Source organism: Bombyx mori, chromosome 5, assembly GCF_030269925.1.
Source record: "Bombyx mori chromosome 5, ASM3026992v2".
Lineage (NCBI taxonomy): Eukaryota > Metazoa > Arthropoda > Insecta > Lepidoptera > Bombycidae > Bombyx > Bombyx mori.
In genome coordinates, this window is record NC_085111.1 from 275,870 (window position 1) to 297,195 (window position 21,326).

At 41.3% G+C, this 21,326-nt stretch overlaps 1 protein-coding gene across 1 annotated transcript in view; it reads right to left on the reverse strand.

Moving 5' to 3' along the window:
- LOC105841815 (zwei Ig domain protein zig-8) overlaps positions 1 to 21,326 on the reverse strand; it is a 348,782-nt gene that overhangs the window by 41,998 nt on the left and 285,458 nt on the right. The window contains exon 4 of the mRNA XM_062668506.1: positions 3,893 to 4,103. Coding sequence (XP_062524490.1) covers positions 3,893 to 4,103 — 211 coding nt within the window. The remainder of the gene's footprint in view (positions 1 to 3,892; positions 4,104 to 21,326) is intronic.

A 21,326-nucleotide genomic window follows, 5' to 3' on the forward strand; every position in this document is an offset into this window, starting at 1 on the left:
TGAAGTGAACAGAAAAAGCCTTTGCCAAAAGAATTTAGCTGGCGCGTTCACGTTAATAGCAGGAGGGCATATTTCGGGTATTTTAGATTGATCGGGAGTTTATCAGGGTCGTGCTTGGAGCGAGCCGGCGACTGGCTCCCGGCCAGCGCACGTAACTACCGCTCGGTGTGTGTCGGATCGGTCTCAGGCTGCCCTCTTGTTTTTCTTTTAAGACTTTATAGCATGTCGAATATCCACCGTCTTTATCATAAAAAGGTATTCATCATTATAACAGGTGTAAACGTTCAGTAAACGTTCTTACCAGTGAGGATGCACGACAATCATCATATTTAATACGGGTTTCCTATCTGTCAAACTAGTTTTATATAAAACATATAAAATTAAGTACAAATAAAGAGACTAATAAGAATAAGATTATTTATCGTCTCGCAAATTGACAAGTTACATAAATACTAATTATATAGAAAAGATAAGATCTTCTATCGAGCTGAATCCGACTCCATCCATGGCTCGGAGGCCGTCGCGTCGGTGTGAAGCATTGGCGATGTTCAAGCGACCGTAGCTCTTATCGGTTGAATCGTGAGATGGTGTTCGTTTATGTTGCAATAAAAAGATACATAATAATATAATTTGTGATACATTTCCAAATATTATTAGCTGACATGGCCAACAGGAAAAACGAATTTGACAGCGATATTTTACTTTTCCAGTACAAATTGAAACCGGATCGCATTCAGTGCACGCGTGTAACATACAAAATCGATAAACATTTATTTCGGAAGCCTTCATCAGCGGCACAACGATTCGTTTAAACTTGTGTTTCCAATACGTTGCCCGCGCACAGAAAACGGTATTTTTAGGGATGAACCACTGTCGAATTATACAATTACGAAACACAACTGCCCCCCAGCGAATCCAAAGTATTTTCGGAAAAGGTTGTCTTGGCCACATGTCTGATTACCTAGGCAAAGTGTTAACGAAAAAGTCGGTTGTCTGTAAAGTCGGTTTAGTTGATAGTTGAACGTGACAACGTCATAAGAAAATACTGATGGAATGGTTTCATTTTTCAATTATCGCAATTATCGTTGCTATAAACAATTGACACCACATTCACTTTTCACTGAACTTCATACTTGACGAAAACATGTAAATGTATTATTGTATAGCAGCTGTCCACGCGGATGCATCGCTCACATCGCCTCAGAGCGAGGTAACGCCGCATGAGTCATGTTTTTTCGTGCGTGCAGCCGGCTTCATTGAATTATAAGACGTTGTCACGTCAAAATATCAAACATGCGATCTCAAGCGTTGGTTGTCGTTGCAATGAGAAACTATTTGAATCAAACGAAAGCACTCTTCTTTTATGGCAGAATAGATAACGGTACATTCTTGCACACTCGTGTCTATTTTTATGATAACACGGAAGCAGATTGGAGCTATCATAGTTCGGTTAGGAGGATTGATCGAGAGTTGGCGCGGGGCCAGCCGGCAGTGCTCACGGCGTGGGCCCTCACTGTGCAGCCTACTCTTCCGGTAATGTGTTGTTTGATGGCCTATTCGTATTCATAGGGGTTTAGTTGTGCAGCTGAACTTAGTTCGTTCGTAGTTGAGTGTGCTTGAATTGTGCTTATAAGGGATGATGCCTAGTATGATCCATGGCCATGGCCATACAAATAGAAGGACCTGTATATTTTAGAAACTATGTTGTGAGTTGTACCAGGACCTTTGTCACTAAATAATATGTATTAAACATTTTGGGCACCACTTACCATAAGAATTATAAAAGATGGAATGAAGTCAAGTACACAGTCTCTCTCTCTCTCTCTCTCTCTCTCTCTCTCTCTCACTCTCTTTTGCTGTGAAGCGAACTCAAAAAAACGCAACCCGGTTTGAATCGTTATCGAACCCTAGACTTTAAACTTTGAATGAAAAAAATGAAACCTGCAAATTTTTTAAATGTGCGTAATTACTTTTTTTTTCCTATTCTAGTAACCTCAAGGGGTCATACTAGATTCACAGAAGTAGTGTGGCGTAATGCGCTGTGTGTTGTGCGTCCCCACTGGTAGGTAGGTACCCCTGTCCTACTCTTTGTACCGTGTAGTGGTTGTGCCCTTCAGCTACTGTACCGACATGGGGGTTTAGTCACATGTTACAAGGTCAATGTACTCTGTGGGCCACAGCAACTACTTGAGACCGTCCTTCACGGCAGTCTCCCCATCTAGCAATTGATCTAATTCAAATCAAAAGTTACAATATATTAGTAAAGACATCATTTGTTTTGTTCAACCCATTGGCTTAAAGCAAACACACCAAAACCATTGTATACATTTTCGCACATGTACAAATGTGCATCTCTGACCCCTCGACGAGTTGTGGTTTGATGAATTTATTGTTTTAATAATCGTATGTTGATTGCGCCCGTATCCGCTCGCAGCAAATATTATATCAAATTTATTTGTATAAAAGAATCGAGTATTTGTGTATTAATTTCGTGAAATTAATTTAACGAGTATTCGCCCGTTGATCGAAGTGCGACCGTATTCACTGACACCTCAAAATTTAGAATAATTCTGTGCATTTACATTTTATCTTCTGTTTTGTTATAGACGCTTTGAAAATAAAATTGTTGATTATTTCAAATATGTTTTTATCGATGATAGGTATGCTCGGCACAGCTATAAAATAAAGCCAACAGATCAACATATTATTGACGAACATCATTAAAAGATGCACGTGGTTTTGCCCCGAGCCTGTTTGACCCTAAGCCGAAGGAATTGAAATAAGGTAGGTACTGTTAGCTCCTATTAGTTCAGTATAAAGTGAAAAAGAAACTTGTTAAACTATGAAAACAAAATGTGTTCACAGCCATCAATATGAAGTATTTTATTATGAGAATGAGGGTTAGGCACGACGAGTGACCCCGAGAGTGGCATCAGCAGTTGGTCCCGTCTTGTTTAGGCCTGCGTGAGTGGCGGAGGGCGGGCCGCGGCGATGCGCGCTTTTATCTCCGGATTTACAACAAATTGGTGTTTTCATCGCGGCGCCCGATTAATTCGGGGCACGTCGGTCCGCTCCAATAAATATGTTAAAATGTTCCGTGACAATGGGCTCGGAGTCGGATCGCGCCGTTTCCCATTCGTCCGTTCGTTTGAAAAGCGTCGCCCCCGGGCGCCCCCGGGCGGAATGTAACGCAAACATTGTTTCCGCCGAACCTAATCCAATGTGCGTCTGTTAAATCATTTTAAACGATAAACCGTTATTGCCGATGCGGAACACTCGAAATAAATTGACGGCTTCACGAGCGGCGCGAGCTTTATTGTTCTTTTAATTTCAGTGCAGTGCTGATGAACGGATCCAGGAACAATATTTGTGTCCATATCTCATTGATAATTTTGATAAAAACAACCTAAAACCTTATACATTTTATACTTAAATTGTATAGGTAATATCAACGTATTTTCCGGCATGTTACCACTCTGCTGGTATTATTTCACAACCGCCTTAATACGAAAGTTTCGAGACTTCATTTAAGTGAGTAGATGTACTTTAATTGGTATTATTACGAGTGAGTTTATGCTCCTATTGACTGTCACACTACAGGGACAGGTTTGACGGGTGTGATATCTATCGGTGTAAACATTGGTTTAAGGGATAATTTAAGACGTAAATTTGTTTGCCCATACCTAGATAATATTGAAGGCTTATTGTTATATTTTTAGCTATGCCAGATAATACTATGACTTCAGACAAATAAAGATCACAGATGTTCTTATCTTAGAAAGCTCTTATTTTTCTGTGGTAAGAAATAATGAACATCACATATTGCTGTGAGTTACTGTCGAGAGGAGAGGGAAACACGTCACGAAGGAATATACGACCTTATGAAACTCACCCACAACATGTAGGGTCACGAAGAATGAGCGCACCGGCTGCGTGGAGACTTGGCACTCGTACACTCCCGCGTCTCTCTGCTGGGCCCACTTGATGTGCAGCGTCCAGTCGTCGGTCTGAGGGGAGTGCGTGGCCTGGAAGCGCTGGTCGGACGTGTACGTGTACCCGCCCACGGTCAGGATGTGCAGGTCGCGGTGACGTATCCATGACACCTGGAAAATAATACTCTCCTTACTTATCTGACAGCTTCGCGTGTCATACTCGCCACAAATATTTCGTGTCTCTCTCGCATTCATTTTATTCATAAACAGTCGGAAGGTTATATACAACTTATATGGCTTTGATGTACATATATTCATTCATTCGTTAACATATTATTATTAAGTTTTTTTTGCTTATATGGGTGGACGACGAGCTCACAGCCCACCTGGTGTTAAGTGGTTACTGGAGCTCATAGATATCTACAATGTAAATGCGCCACCCACCTTGAGACATAAGTTCTAAGTCTCAGTATAGTTATAACGGCTGCCCCGCCCTTCAAACCGAAACGCATTACTGCTTCACGGCAGAAATAGGCGGGGTGGTGGTACCTTCGCATGCCAACTCTGATGTTAAATACATAATTAGTTGCAAATTATCGGCAAGTGCTGGAGGTCCGTACATCGGGTCGCATCCGATGTGAGACCTTGACAATTAAAATAAGAATGATCAAGTCATTGTCGACGTCGATATTTTACTTCGACAGAGATCTCACTACGAGTAGTCGAGATATTATAAATTTAAAAGTTTGTATGTACGTATGTCACTCAATTACGAGAAAATAGCTGCACATATTTCAATTCAATTTAAATTTTAGACACAAAGATATTTGTAACTTGAATTAAAAAGTTTTTCATAATTTTTTACAAACAAATTGAATGAGGTAAGACCGCGGTTACGTCTAGTCTGAACAAGTAAATTATATTATTTTGTGTGTTTGTGTGTTTGTTCTCTGTGCTTCTCTAATGAGATTGTTATTAGACTTGATACGCCAAAAAGGTAAATTGTTATTACTCCTGGGAATGTTTGTAAGGGGGCGCGCGAGTAGTTTCAAAAAGTCATGTTATCCGTACAGTAAACAAGGCCGCACCTCACCGGCGGTCCATCAAATGTGAAGGCACAGAATAGATGTTTTAATGCACTAGCTACAATACATCACGCGATTTCATCTGGCCATTTTAGAATTCGTCCGCAGCGTGAACTTATTAAATTTGTAGTCATCATTCATATGTATATTTTTGTGACGCAATGCTATTTTTTTTTTTTTTGAAATAGTAGCAGCACCCTAGAGTAGTTTACTCCAACACGCACAGCACATTGCAACGTGTCAGCCGCCCTCTCCCCCCCGTGGCGCCAATTAAATTAAATATGGCAATCATTTTCATTTAGCCAAATCTACAAGGTCATGACGTAACAGGGACACAATTTGGGACACTATCAGGCGTCCATAATAACAATAATAAATATTCATATTTCAGTTTTAAATTTTAAATTTTAACATATTCGAGTACGCAACATAAGCGAAATCTCGCTTACTCATCACGATATCTACTAATTTTGAACGTAGAACCAATACAGAAATGTGCTACTTAAGTCAATTACTTTACAAAGCTTTAATAATAAATATCCCGACACATACAATTAGTTTATTTAAACGGCAAAAAAATAAAATTGTCAGCAATAAACCTACATCAGGATTCACCATAAATTATATTATAATGTATCCGAAAGGTCTCTTACACCAAAAAGCCTACATAATTACATATATACGACCGCCTACGAATGTAAATAAAATACTAAAATATTATCTTAAATTAATCTAATAAAAAAATACGAAAATTTACAACGCAAAGGTGTTTTTTTTCACAGATCTCTACAAGAGAGATATGTACGACATTATGCTTTCAAAGAATAAGTAACAAATACTTGAGTTATTTGCATGCTGGGCTGGTCTTATCCGGGCCTAAAACAACTCTCTAGAATATTAATGAAGTATTCAGAATAATACAGAGCGGTCAGGAACCTTACGTATCTTTGAGAAATTTCCGTGAATCAACGTGTCTATGGCCACCGCGATCAGCTCTAGCGTGTAATTGTATACGTTTTCAATTCAACTTCGATGAGTTCGGAATAGTATATTTCCATTTACGAAATTTTGTGACGGATTTTTTTATCTATATATTTTATATAAAAATGAATTGTTGTTCGCTAAAACTCGAGAACGGCTGGACCGATTTGGCCAATTTTGGTCTTGAATTATTTGTGGAAGTCCAGAGAAGGTTTAAAAGGTAGATGAATATGAAAATGCTCGGAATTTAATTAAAAATAACAATTTCGTTTTTTCTTTGATGTGTCCCCCATCAGACGGATTCCTTTTGTTGGTTTTAAGTTTATTTTATACAAAAGTTTAGGTCTTTTATTTATTTATTGAGGCACTACAAAGTCTGCCAGGTCAGGTAGTTTTATTATAAAGTTAGCTTAAAAAGATGAGATAGGAATGTCGACGCTATCAGAAAGGCTCTCCATGAGCTATAATTAAATGACAGATGTAGTGTCTGTGTGGACAGAAGTGAGCACACCAAGCTGGAAATGAAGCACGAACTTGAACGAACGTTGCCCGCCGCTGTAACGTTTCAAGTCGAAACAATTGCTTTGCAATAATAACTGGCTTGATAGCTCTGCAGCAGAAAGAGACAGGCAGTAGTACCAAGCATAGTATGAGTACTACCCGCGCGAGTTCACAACTAAGGCTACTATCGACGTTCAAAATAGAGCAATGGCAGCTAAGTAAAGAAAGGATAGAATATAATAACATCTATTATAAATCGAGAACACACTAGATACCATCCTAAATGTCAATAGTAGAAGCTGGGGCCAGTCGTCTGTATCTTTAATATTTATATGTAGAGTGAAAATGCTCTCGAACTAAAGTAAGTGCTTCTAGAAATATTTAAATGTAGATAGAGTACGTCTGAGAAGTTAAATTAGTTTTACTACAACTTTCTAGATATGAATAGATAATTTAGTAAGCTAAAATTGATGTGTATCAATGTGAATATTCAACGACAAGCTGGCCTTGTGACTGGTGAACGCTCCGACGAACTGTAAGGCGGCAGCTGGCGTCAGTCTTTTAAAAAAAAACAGAAATCCTTTTCTGCAACACAGTTTTATTCAAAAAACGCTCACAATAAATGTTTGTTTAACACCTCTGTTTCAATTCTTTTATTATATTCTGACACACGTCGAAACAACTGAACTTTACGACTGGAACTGGCTTTACTGCACTGTGACTGTCTGACTGACTGACTAAGACTGAGAAAGAGACTGGCTGACTGAGACTGTAAGACTGGCCCGCTGACTGTAAGATTGACACGATGACTCTAAGACTAAGACTGAGACTAAGACTTTAAGACTGGCACCCACGAAAGCGCCTCGGTTTTGATATTACTCTATACTGCTTGTCTAAGCCAATTAGTGGAGTGATGAAAGAATATAACATGTGCTGCTTGTTCAGCAGATTAACAGTATTACAATAGGATATAACAGAACGAACGAACTCAAGTGATTTAAACAGCCCACACGATCCAAACTGTTACAGTACGTGAGAGGTTTCTAAGAGGCATGAATCACTTTGTTGGTCACAAGACTCACAAGCGCGCTGAACGTTCCCTAAGTTAGTTCTAGTGCTGTGAAACTTATGATTAAAAACAACGAAAATAATGACAGTCCTGTAAAATTCGTTTTGCAATTTATAATAATACTATAGATCCTTACACATAGTAATCCTACAGCATACAGCCGTCAGCAAGTCTGAACAAGAGTGCGATATTTAGGAGTATTTGGAGTGAAAGGGTGAGTTTAGTGGTTAAGTAAGCGTGGGGTGTTCCTGAGACCGGCCGGGATCTAGCCGGATCACTACACCGTAGCCTTAAAGCCCTTGAGTTGGGCCACCGAAACGGGATAATATCGAATTTCTTCAATCCTTGTCATACAATATAAATTATATAACCATAAATGTGACAGCGACAAGACGGTGAGCACTTGGGAACTGAACTGAACATTGTTCTCTACTTTTTGTTGATATTTTGATAAGTTACCCGGCTGTAGTTACAAGCAGATTCTCTTTTTGTTGCTGTGTTTTTTGTTTTCGATTACCTTTTTGTTGCTTTTTGTTCTTTTTGTTGCTCCATTACCAATAAGTATTGTTATTATCTCCTCTCGCTATTCTATTGCGTCAATACGATGGCGAAAATGAGACAGACTTAATTTAAACAGCAGTCATCGCGGCGTCATTTATGGATATTATCATTTTTAAGGGACACGCTCTACGGCTGCTTATGATGACTTATTTTTGGTAAATCTTGTTGTAAAAGTCTAAATGGAAATATACTTTTATCGGATATAAATAAGGGTTATAGTAAAAAATACTCGTTTTTTATGGCCCGACACGAGAACTTACGTCACGATCCGCGATCATTCCCAGAAACCCTTGATTTTAATTTGGCGACGAAGGGATATTCAGTTTTATTCAAATTCGATTCCTCGCGGTCTGTTTGCGTTCGAGATGTCTGTTTGTGCGCATTTAGAGGGATGGAGCGGTTTACAAACGTCACTTTAGCGAGAAATTTCCTATTTAAGTGAACCATTTCGATAGCGAGATAATGGTTGAGTTTAAAGGTTTTTTGGTAATAAAAACTTACTGCTGATGTTTACTACTGATATTATCACTTCCAAGATTTTTTTGGTGAAAGATTCGTCCCTCCCAGTTCTCATTGTCTCACCACTTGTCATTCGTAAGATTATTTTGGTTTCCTTTATCGTGTCCTGAAAAGGATTTTTTTTTATTGCTGAGATGAGTGGACGAGCTCACAGCCCACCTGGTGTTAAGTGGTTACTGGAGCCCATAGACATCCACAACGTAAATGCGCCACACACCTTGAGATATAAGTTCTAAGGTCGCAATATAGTTACAACGGCTGCCTCACCCTTCAAACCGAAACGCATTACTGCTTCATTTAGCCACGATTGGAAATGAAAATGACTATTCGTTGATGTGTTTGATTAATGAGTTTTATTTATTCTATGCTTAGTTTGTAGTGCATGGCTGAGTAGTAAATTTACTACCATTTATTAATTAAATTGCTTATCTGATGATGCAACGTCCATTAATGGACAGTTATACATATGCATATGTAGATGGGGCATTAAAGTGTAATTCCATCACTACCAATGCACATTTGAATTCAATAGCTCCCTCATATATGAAGCCATCCAAAGCAGCTGCACACAATCGCATAGAAAATCCCGTCTCGTTTAGAAAAATGTAAATACACAGGCTTTGTATGGAAAATGAGGCCTAGGTAGAGTCGTACGGCAAAGCCTGATGTATTACTGAGTAAGCTAGTCTGCATCTGGGTTTAACGTGTAATTTGTATAGTGCTTTTCTAGATTTCATTAATAGGGAGGGATTGGTTGGCATTCAACAACGGAGAGCAACCTGAAGGCAAAGATTATTTTGCATCAGCTATATATTAGCTCATCATTCCCAACTAAGAAGCTGGTTACTAGTGAAGCCCAATCATGCCCAGTCGTGACTGTCACCAATAGTAGGAACTACTCGCTCGCCAGTTATGAGAGTTTATATATCATAATCATAACAGAAGCCTTTTCTGGAAGACCAACTACAACTACATCAAATTTCGTCACAATCGTATGAATATCTGAAGACTGAGGGCAAATGTGCAGAAATTTACTTTCCATTTTAATTTTCAGCTCCTAACTTACCCTCTGAAGGGTAAAGGTTTTAAAAACAGCCCACACATATTACATTTATTTCTAACCAGAAGTAGGGATATGAAATTTTGTTCTTACTTTTCTCCCGTTAAATTAGGGCTGGATACCGCAAGACTCTTTAATATTTGGTTAGTATATTAAAAATATACCCCGATCGTCGGCGACACATCCAGCGATGACACGGCTATCGACTATCCAAGTAAGAAGCAGTCGTTCCGGGCAAGCGCAGGGCCGTTCCGGGAACCTGGAACCTCAAATACCTGGATGTCACTCTGAATAGAAGAATTACATTACGGCGCGACACGATTACCTTCTTATAGTTTCGGCGGCAAGCTAGATATTTGATTTAGACGACCAAACGGTTAACATTCGTCATAGACCTGAAAACGTCATTTCGGATCTTCCCGATACACTCTCGATGATTTTCAGTATTGCAAGCGATCAAAGATCTTGGAAAAAATATTTTTTTTGCCTTCTATTTCTATTAGCCTCCATGGCTTATGTTAACTTCACCGGACGTGTAGGCGAGAAATTCAAACAAACCAAACCTTTTCATTTGTTTTGATCGTTATTCTAAGATATGTCTTGTTTCATTCATCGGATGCGACACCCAACCGTCTCTCGGACTCGCTTCTTTTGAATATAACTCTACTTTTGTAGGGAGCGCAACACACGGAACAAAGGGACCTCGCGATCCACGGCTTTGTTCACAACACGAGTGGGGCTGTAATGTGTTGCGGAGCCGTCAGGGAATTTTAATTAATTGAGCATTCACGTTTGGAAGATTTTTTGGTGCTGACATGAGCGATGTTGACCAAAACGAGAGCTTTTTAAAATGCAAATAAAACAGAGTAAAATTGTACATTATATGTTGTTCCTCCATCCACTAATAAAAACATTTCGAGGATTTTTTAGATATTCCCCTTTAACCTGCGTACGACCTGTGACCAGACCCGGTTTCGCCACTACGATCTTCGACTGCTGATCGGAACCAAAGTGAGTTTCAGGATGGTACTTTTGCTCCCCGACGTTTTCTGAGCACTAGACTCCATGCCACCTCAATACCACAGTACGTGCGTGTCAGGCGCCCCCATAACTGTATCCTAACCGCTCCCTATTACCTAAAGTAGCGGTGTTGAGAAATGTTGTTATAGTAGTCGAGCGTTACATCACCACAGGTCGTGTTTCGGCAATATGAAACTTTGAATACCAATACTCCAAAGCAATTTAGATTTCAATCTACATCACTTACTTGACAGCGGTACTCAAAAGCTTAACATTGGATGGAGCGTAAGCTGGTCGATTGAGGCAGCGAAAGCATTATTACAACTCAATAGTCAAGAGTAATGAACAGCATCTGAAGACTTCCTATCTAAACAGAGCCCGAACGGCCGAATTATCCATAAACAGTTGAAATGCCCAACACGGGGAGATCAATCTCTCTTAATTGTACTTCAAGAATTTCATCATATTCATTAAAAATGTATAACACAAAATAAACAATAACAAAATTAATTGTATATCTGAATACGTTTCACAGCTTGCCGGTGACGATCGAGAGGTAAACCGGACCATATATCAATTAAGTCAGAGTCTATTTTCTGTTAGTAACGATTCTCATTACGCTTCCGACGCGAGATCCGGAACTACCTGTAGGGTATTTGCATGATATTCTCGGTTGTGATTACACATTCACTACCGTTCCTACCCCTCCCCTGCCCTGGCAGGTTCGGGCAATGAACTTTCGCACGTGATTGGATTCGGTGTATTTATACTATCAAATAATTTGAGCGTAATGAATACTCGTATAGTTGATGAGCTCAATGCCACACTTATGTAACTTAACTAAGATGCAGTGTGATCACGAATCCTCTTAACGATAGCACATTTAACTATTATAGAAACTAACTACAGAGCAAGCACTCGCGACGGATAAAGGAAAACTCCGTATATAAAAATAAATTTGCACTATTTAATAGTTTGCGTAACTGGTAGGGTCTGGCCCACACCGGACTGCTAATTTCGCCTACAATCACTCCAATATTTTAACTCCATTATATTCGTGAAATAGAGTATGCTTTAAGAAAGGCATTTTATATAATTTTTTGTAGATAAACTACACGTACGTAAATAGTGAAGTTGCGTTTGCCTTGCGAAGAAGAGATTGATATACATAGGTACTTTTATATGTTCAAATGCTTACATATATATTTTAAGCATATTATTATCAACAAGAGCAAAAAAGCCTGTTCATGAGACAAGTGCTTATCCGATGTCGGAAACGAAGCCGCGACCCTCGGCCCAACAGTCGGAACACCACCAAGTCGTTGTCGGTATTCATTTAGAATGCAATTATTTTAATTCGTTTGTATAATCTTGTTGTAGTAAAAATGTTGTTGTAATTAGTATGTGTAATTTATACAAACTGTGCCTGCGGTCACAAGTGTGCTCATCTCTTATCAATATTATACTCGAATCACTAAGCTGGAACCGGCCCGCCCGGCTTCGTCATGGTCCGTCCGGACTACTAGATTCTTCATGATACATTCCTATCTAATTATCTTCCAAACGTAATGAGTAGCAAGCTACGACATAGATGACGGTGAGAGCTTATCAAACAACCACGTCCTTCTAAATATATCGAGGGGGTGAAAGGCTATTTGGTTTAAGTGACATTTGGCTTAATCCGCGACATTTATCTTTGTAATTAAAGGTCCGTATCAACAATTCAATGTTTTTAATTAAGCTTCTATTAAGTTTATCTCATTTAAGTTAGCTGAAAAGTTTTTTAGCACAATATTTTTTTCCAATTTTTAACTTTAAATGGCTCTCTCGTAAAGTTGCAAAAGTGTCGCTCAAACCAAATAGCCGTTCACCTGTCGATATGTATGCCACAATTATTATTAAGAGCCGTTAAACGGTACTGCTTTATTTATTACTTAGACGAGTGAACGAATTGACGGCTCGCTCGGTTGTAAGTGGTCACAGAAGTATAAAGACAACTGTATATGAGTAACAGGATGTCTCTACCCACTTTGGGATCTATCTCTCATTTGTATAGTAATTGAGCAAATTAATATAATGACGGGTTTGATTTTTATTACATGACGTTATTTCTCCAACGACAAATTCGTGAGTGAACATGTCAATATGTTAAGGACATATTTTATTACAAAGATTGGTACCTGTCTGTAGGATTTGAGCACCTTTGCATTGTTTGATACGATTGCACCGAGCGTCTTATTCTTTAGGCTTCGGAACCTACTTCAGAACTTCGACGACTACGAAGTATAAATTATACTAGAAGTACAAATTATGTGTTGTATGTTTTTAAAGCTTTTTTAAACATTCCCGTTTTCGTGAAGTCATTAGCTCTAGAGAATGTTGTGTGAATACACAAGGCACTTCACTTGACGACGCGTAGTACACTTTACTAACTCGGATATTAAACGTAATGGCTCTACGGCGTAGCGGCAGGCTACGGATGGCGCTACGATCCAACTCGTAGAGCGTGAGGCGCGCGCGAATGATTTCATTTATATAATAATAATAAATCATTTATTACCTTTAAACAGTTTTAGATTATGACAGGTAAATAAATAAAAGAAAGAAAAAAATGGCAATGGTATATGTTCATTCTTTATTCTTTCACTTTCGCAGTATTTGAAGTAATATTAGTTAAAAAAGAGGAGATAAACTAATAATAATTCCAAAAAACAAAATGTGTACAATTCACACGTGGTAGAAGTGAAACCTTCCAAAATTAAAATACAATTATCCTAAACGTTTTAAGTATATGTAAAATTTTGTCATTAGTAAATAATTGTAAGGTAGCGCCCTCTGTGAATAGATATTTTAATTTCACGTATAATCCTAAATTAAAATTCACTACAAGAGCTTTCATACACACGTTAGTATTAAAAAATCTCCCAGATGGCGCTGTATTAAATAGTATGTATATTTCTGTCTCATTCTTTGCTGGCTTCATCCTACACATTTTTGTATTTGTGTCTCGTACCTGTCGTTTTTTCCGTTGCATCCGGTTTGAAATCACAACGATTCTAAAGAAGTTTTCACTTCAAAAACTCGTGACAAGGATAGTTACAACTTGTGATTGTAAATGTGTGCTGCAGCCACAAAGCCAGTAAGTGTGCAAGATCTATATTTTAATCATTTGAAGTGGCCAAGCTTCAGCTATAGCTGGTGGTATACTGAGTGCCGCAGTGTGTGTACCATTCCTACAAATACTATTGAGTTTCGTGCAAGCGCTGAGAAAATAAAAGCTATCTCAAATGAAATCACAAACTTAATTAATTTAGCGTCCTACAAACATCTAATACTACGGAAAGCGGAAAGCGGATGAGCTGAGAGATCCTCTGTATAAATAAACAGAGGTCGAATTTTTCGTGAAACCACTCGAGCCTGTTATCATGACAGTCATTTTCATAATCTCCGGGAGTTTCACATTGGACGCCGCTCAGCTAAAGCTGGGCTCACACTGATACACTGATCACCGAAGACAACGATTTTTAACACAAGTTGTCTCTCTGTAATTTATTGTAATTTATTTGTAACGTATGTTCCATGAGGAGTGCTCTCAAGAATTGTTTGAGATGATCTAATCATCTCGTTTTTATTATCGCACCATAGGCCACCGGAATAGAATTCATCCATACTACCTAGAGCCACTGTGTTCATCCACCAGTGCATTTCCAGACTTTGGAACGAGCTCACCTTTACGATGTTTCCCGAGCGCTATGATATCTCCTTCTTCAAACGAGGCATGTGGAGAGTACTTAACGGTAGGCAGTGACTTGACTCTGCCCCTAGCTTTGTTGACGTCCATGGGCAACGGTAACCACTCACCATCAGGTGGGTCGTATGTTCGTTTGCCTACAAGGGCTGTAAAAAAGTTCCACAGACACACGGACACACGAGCTAAGAGCCCCCTGACGTACGGCACGTCCTGTGAAGCGTCATCAGGAACTTCGTGGAATTGGAAACTCGTTATTAATTAGTGATATTATTAATAGAAGTCGATACTTATTATCATGTTCAGAACACATCGCTCTGGCGAATAAAATACGGATGTAATCCGAGAATATAATGAAATCACGCCATAATCTCAGAAAGATCGTGAGATAAGGAAGTCAAGAATTTTCGAAGCTACTCTGTTGAAGTACGTTCAATAGAAACTAAAAGTATACTGACCTGTACTAGTATAGTCGTTTGGCGGCCAAATAAAATGTTTACAAGTGAAAAAATAAACAATTTTGTAGCTCAGTGTGACCTTGTCTCAGCATTAAGGGCTGCATTTGCATGACAATGTCGGAAGGGTCGGTTAATTTAATTTATTACAAATGTAGCGCCCCGCGCTCCGGACTCCGCTCAAAAATATACGAATATTACTCTGGACCGAAGCAGAGTCGAAATGAGCTGGATATTTAAATGTATGTAACTTTATTATTTTCAAGTTTGCTTGATGTTGACTTGGTGTGAAGAAGCCATATAAATGACAAATAATGATTGAAATACTGTGAATGAAAACCAATAAATATTAAAAAATAATAAGGCCTAAGTGATAAATCATGTGTATAGTTTAAATTATGTTAGAAATATCATCATTTCTCTCTTTATATGATGATAGGTATTAGGTCGAAATCTCAGTTATAATTAAAAATACATTGGAATAATACTCTTTCTTCTCCCTCTGCAGACAGCAATTAACAGTTCTTAATTAATAAAAATTAAAGTAATGAAAAAAAGTTGTGTGGCCTTAAACAATTTTTTCCATGTTGTGTTTTTCTGATACAATAAGGTCGACACTATCGAGACTGATTTCCTATTAACCTTTAGTAGGAATCAGATGTACGTCTAATCACAGATATTATTAGGAAAATCCTTTCGAGACTAAAATTATAAGCACGAAAGGGAGTCACAAGATGAGTAGGTACGCTCAGCGTCGGTCAATGTCGTAGCATCATCAGACCCATAAGAATACGTTAGGATTCGGGACAGTATCCAGTGAGCCGGCGATTTCAGTGGCCCTAGTTTTCTGCTCCACAACCTTACTTAAAAAGTTCCCGAGTCCTTTATTATAGTCTAGATTTATTTGCGTTCTTTTTTATTGCTTTGATGGGTGGATGATGTCATGGTCAAACTGATGTTAAATGGTTAACGGAGCCATCTAGACATATACAATGTGAATACCGCCACCCACATTGACACAAGAATTCTAAAGTCTCAGTTTTAGCAGTACAACGACTGCTCCGTCCTTTAAACCGAAAAATATTATTGCTTCAAGGCATAATATTTGCTAATTAAGTATTTTATTAGAAAAATTAGTACCTGCCTGCGGGATTCGAACACCGGTGCATCGCTTGATATGAATGTACCGGGCGTCTTATCCTTTAAGTTACGACGACTTCAAAATATTAGAGTTTAGCTTTCCTGTAATTCTCTGCTCGGACAACTATAAATTGTTTGTTATCTGTGGCGTTATGCTAGTCACTCTGTAACTTTAGATGTATTGAGCAGTTCGTATTCGTGGTCACAGAGGAGTTTTATTTAGATTAATCAGTGGTATTATTGTTCATTCTGCAGTAACATCATAATAATATAATTAGGTAGTGGTGCACGAGCCGTTACAACAACACAATATATGGAATTAATAATTTTATTTAGTTTTAGTTCCAGTGAGAAGTGACAGAAATCACTTCGATTCTAATCAAATTACTCATCACTTTTAATATTCAAAACATTTAAATCTGCAATTTATTGACTACTATCAAATTTAACTAAAATAAATTGTTAATTATAAACGAGCTGTGTATTCCTGAGTGTTTTGTCGATAAGTTGACTAAGCGTATTATCGACCGAGGCTTTGTGCACCGAACACATTAAATATTAACAGACCGTTGACTCTGCAGGTGTGAGTGGTCGTGCCAGGTAGAAGAAAGCTTATGAGACTGGTTGAAATCTATCTATTCGAAGAATGTTTGCTGATTCGCCTAGAAGGCAAACTAGAAGAAGAACAGGAATTTATGGGTGATCGGGAAAAAATCACGTCCTTGAAGCTGCTATATCATGAGTAGTTAAAGGTTATTTGAAATATAGATCTACTGCACTTACAGGCATTCTTGGAAATTGTAATACATAAATTGTATACTGTTGTACATCACTGTTGTCTAAATTCCAACACTATCGATGAATGTTACGCCGTCACACCTCTGATTGAATGGACCGTGTATATTGGGATATGGAACTTGTCTCATTTGTATTGAAATAATGAATAGCAAAGATGTGTCGTACCGAGTCGGGCGCGGATGTGTGTGCACATGTCACAAGAGAACACCGCCACTTCAAGCTTCCCTCGCAACAAGTTTGAGGCAATGAATATTAGAATACGGCATACATAATGTGTCGTCCACATATTCGACACACGAATTAGATTTCCAGTTGACAAGTTAAACGACATAGAACACGCCATTATCTCGAAGGAAACCATAAAGCGGCTTAACGGCCCACTTAAAGTTGAGCGGAAGTGAACCCTTTGAAATTAAGTTTTGATGACCCCGGGTGACCCTGGCAAGCTATGTGTCGGGAGGTCATTAATATTGATGGTAATTTTAACTTCGTTGGCACTTTTGATTGCTTTTAATAAAGGATATTATGGTTTAATAGGGATGTAGGAAATTCCTAAAGATCACGTGTGGAACTTGAATTGTTTTTAGATTATAATTTGTAGCAGATGAGAGAGAGGAAAGGTAATTTCATATGTTCGCGTTATATTACGGATTGCGACAAACTAACCCCTTTGTTACAGACAACGCTTAGGCTTACTCGGAGCGTCAGAAACATGGTTCTTCTTTGTTAGGTGTTTTAAAGAAGATTTTATTGTTTATGCAAGAGCTTCAAAATTGTTATTTCAGACAGCGTCAAGTCTGAGTCTCTGTATCGGCGATAGATTTTAAGTCAAGATACCGGTATAAATAAAAGAAAAGTTAAAAAATGGATTGTTTAGGAAGAGAATCTATATTATGTCCTATTTTTTTCAATAAAATGTATAGTTTTATTGTGTACAGTTTTTTTTTTTACTTTAGACTCGAATAGTGAGTGATCTTACTACGCTTTCGCTACTGTTCTATGCTATGAGAGACTTCAAGTATCTTAAGTAAGGGCAAGGCTAGATCATACATTCAACCGAACCGATCCTTTCTCACGGGAGTAAAAGAGAAGTAATAAATGATGAAAATATATAAATTAAAATTAAGACGGTATTAAGAAAACATAACGAATAAGAAATGTATTAAAATAACCCAAATTATTTTTTGTCATCGTGAACAAAATAACCTCTTATGTTAGTCAGCCCTGAAACAACGGTGGCATCTGTCAACGGGCAAACAAAACAACGAGCCGACCGTCGAATGTATGCAAATGACCGCTGGCTTTAAAAACATATTTCGTGGAGATTACAGGGTCGGGGGAGGGGAGGGCGGGGCGCGGCGCGTCACCTCACTACAAGCAGCCTCGTCTCTGCGCTGAGCACGGTCTCTGTTGTTAAGACCAGCTTAGTACCACCGACCAACTGACTTAGTTACTTAAATTAAAAATAAAATAACCATTCAAGAGTAGCAGAAGTGCATTCTCGCTCACGACTCGGTCGTGCGCGGACGTGCTTTCCGATCCGTGGCCCGCTTGCGAGCCGCGTCTCTGAACTCACAGTTGTGCTCGACAGTGTAGTGACCGTGAATACATCGTGCGTACAATTCGGTAGTGCGGACGTGCCGATCCGTTGGTCGCTTGCGATCTGCGTATCGAGGTCCATTTTTGTGCGCTAAAGTTTTGTAACCGCGAACCCACCCTTACCAACTGCCTTTTTCAAGGCAACCAATCGCTACGTTCAGCTTCCTGTGGCACTCACAGGCTAGCGATTTCCTAACCCTTCCCAAAAACAACAGTCTTTTTCAAGACTAGACCCCCGCTCGCGATTCTGCCTGCTGTAGCACTATACAGCCCGAGCGGGTTCCTTTCCTTTTCCCCGCCGATTGCCGTTTTCACGGCATAGGCATTCCCCCCCCCCTGCTCCTTGCTGTCCTGCAGCACAGGGGGGTTACAAATCCTATCCGGGGCCTCGCCTTTCGGCGAGTTCAACAAAAGTCCCGGGGCCGCCCCCCCCGGGCAAGAAGACAGGAAAAATGGAAGAAATCAGTGAAAGTGTTATCAGTGACAGTGATTTTGTCGGGTTCCTCCGGGAAAGGTACCCGACAATTAGGGCCGAGTACGTTAGGTATAGGGCCTCTCGTGGCAATCCCTCTCCCCCCGCGTCCGTCGCCGCGTTTCTCAACCGTGCCTCGGAGGCACGCCGCGCGCCCCCCGCCGCCGCGTTAAGTTCGAGCGCACGTTCCGACGATGCGGCTCACATAGCGCCTAACGCTACCCCCACCCCCGCGCCCGCGTCGTTTACGTCATCGCGCGCTTCGTCCGTCGCGACCTCGATTGTTTCGAGTTCAGGCTCCGATACCGAATCGGAGATGGATTTCGAATCCGCGTCAAGCCCTCAGCCTGGAACCTCGGATGGGTTCCAAACCGTAACGCGCGGTAAAAAGCGTTCTCGCGCCGTGGAGTCCCGGAGCTCCACGACGAAGCAAACTAAATCCGCGACCGCCTCCCGCCCGCAGGTAGTCGTGACACCGGAGTCGGACTCCGCTCGCCGCGTAACCCCGCCGCCGCGTCCCAAGCCCGCGCCCGCTCCTAAAGTAGCTGCCCCGCCCCCGCTGATACTTCAAGAGAAGACAGCGTGGAATCGCGTGTCTCAGGCCCTTCAGGCCAACAAAATTAATTACACCCATGCGCGTAACGTCGCGCATGGGATTCAGATAAAGGTCGCAACGCCGGGCGACCATAGGGCCCTCTCTTCATACCTCCGAAAGGAGAACATAGGTTTTCACACCTATGCTCTTCAGGAGGACCGCGAGCTCCGCGTAGTGATACGCGGAGTCCCTAAGGAGTTAGACATCGATTACATAAAGGAGGATCTGACCGCTCAGTCCCTCCCGTTAGTTAGCGTGCACCGGATGCACAGTGGGCGGGGCAAGCAGCCCTACAACATGATCCTGGTAGCTCTAGAACCCACCCCGGAGGCCAAAAAGAAGATCGCATGTCTCACGACAATTTGCGGCCTATCCGGGATCTCGATCGAAGCCCCCCATAAGCGTGGCACTCCCGGGCAGTGCTACAGGTGCCAACTCTATGGCCACTCGGCGCGTAATTGCCACGCGCGTCCCCGCTGCGTGAAGTGCCTCGGCGATCACGCTACGTTAGATTGCGTTAGAGATAGGGAAACCGCGACCGAACCCCCAAGTTGTGTCCTATGCCTTAAGCAAGGGCACCCCGCGAACTACCGTGGATGTCCTAGGGCTCCGCGCAAGCGTTCAACCCTCCCAGCTCCGCGAACCGTCGGCCCAAAGACTTCGGCACCCTCAGTGCCGAAACCTGCCTTCGTGCCGGCTGCAGTTCCCACGGTTTCAGCGTGGAAAAAGCCGCTGCCGTATACGAAGGCGGGAACGCAAACCGCACCCCCGCCCCCGCTCGCGACACGCCCCGCGCCTCAGCCCCTGCTCGCACCTCGCCCCGCGCCCGCGTTCCGTCCCCCGCAACCCTCTGCCGCCAACGACTTCGCGCTCGTGCGCGACTTCGTCACCGCGGTGAACTTCGACCGTCTGCGATCGTTCGCTGACGCTATCCGTAGGTCGACAACCCCCGAACAGCGGCTCGCGGCCGCGTTCGATCACATGGACGTTTACGAGTCCGTGTCGCGTACGTTATAAAATCTTTACCGGTAATCAATGGCGCAAAAAGGTAGAGAAAAACCGTATTCCCTTACGTTAGCATTCTACAATGCTAACGGACTCGCGCGGCAACGCGATCAAATTTTCGAATTCCTCCGCGACAATCTTATAGATATCTTATTAGTGCAGGAGACCTGTCTGAAGCCCTCGCGTCGCGACCCGAAAGTCGCGAACTACGTCATGGTTAGGAATGACAGACTCACCGCCTCCAAAGGCGGGACTGCCATTTACTATAGACGGGCCCTGCACGTTGTCCCTCTCGATACTCCCTCGCTCTTACATATCGAGGCGTCAGTGTGCCGTATCTCGCTGACGGGACACCAGCCGATCGTCATCGCATCCGTTTATCTCCCCCCGGACAAGCCCCTCCTGAGCAGTGACATCGAGTCACTGTTCGGCATGGGAGACTCCGTCATCCTGGCAGGCGATTTAAATTGCCACCACACTAGGTGGGATTGCCATCGTACAAACGTGAACGGTAGGCGTCTCGACGCGTTTATAGACGACCTCACCTTCGAAATAGTCGGTCCCCCAACTCCAACATGTTATCCGTATAACATCGCGCTCCGTCCGAGCACTATAGACCTGGCATTGCTTAGGAACGTAACTCTGCGCTTGCGTTCCATCGAAGCAATGTCAGAGCTCGACTCAGACCACCGACCTGTCGTTATGCAGCTCGGTCGCCCTCACAACCCAGTCACTGTTACGAGGACCATGGTGGATTGGAATAAGCTGGGCACGTGCCTAGCCGAC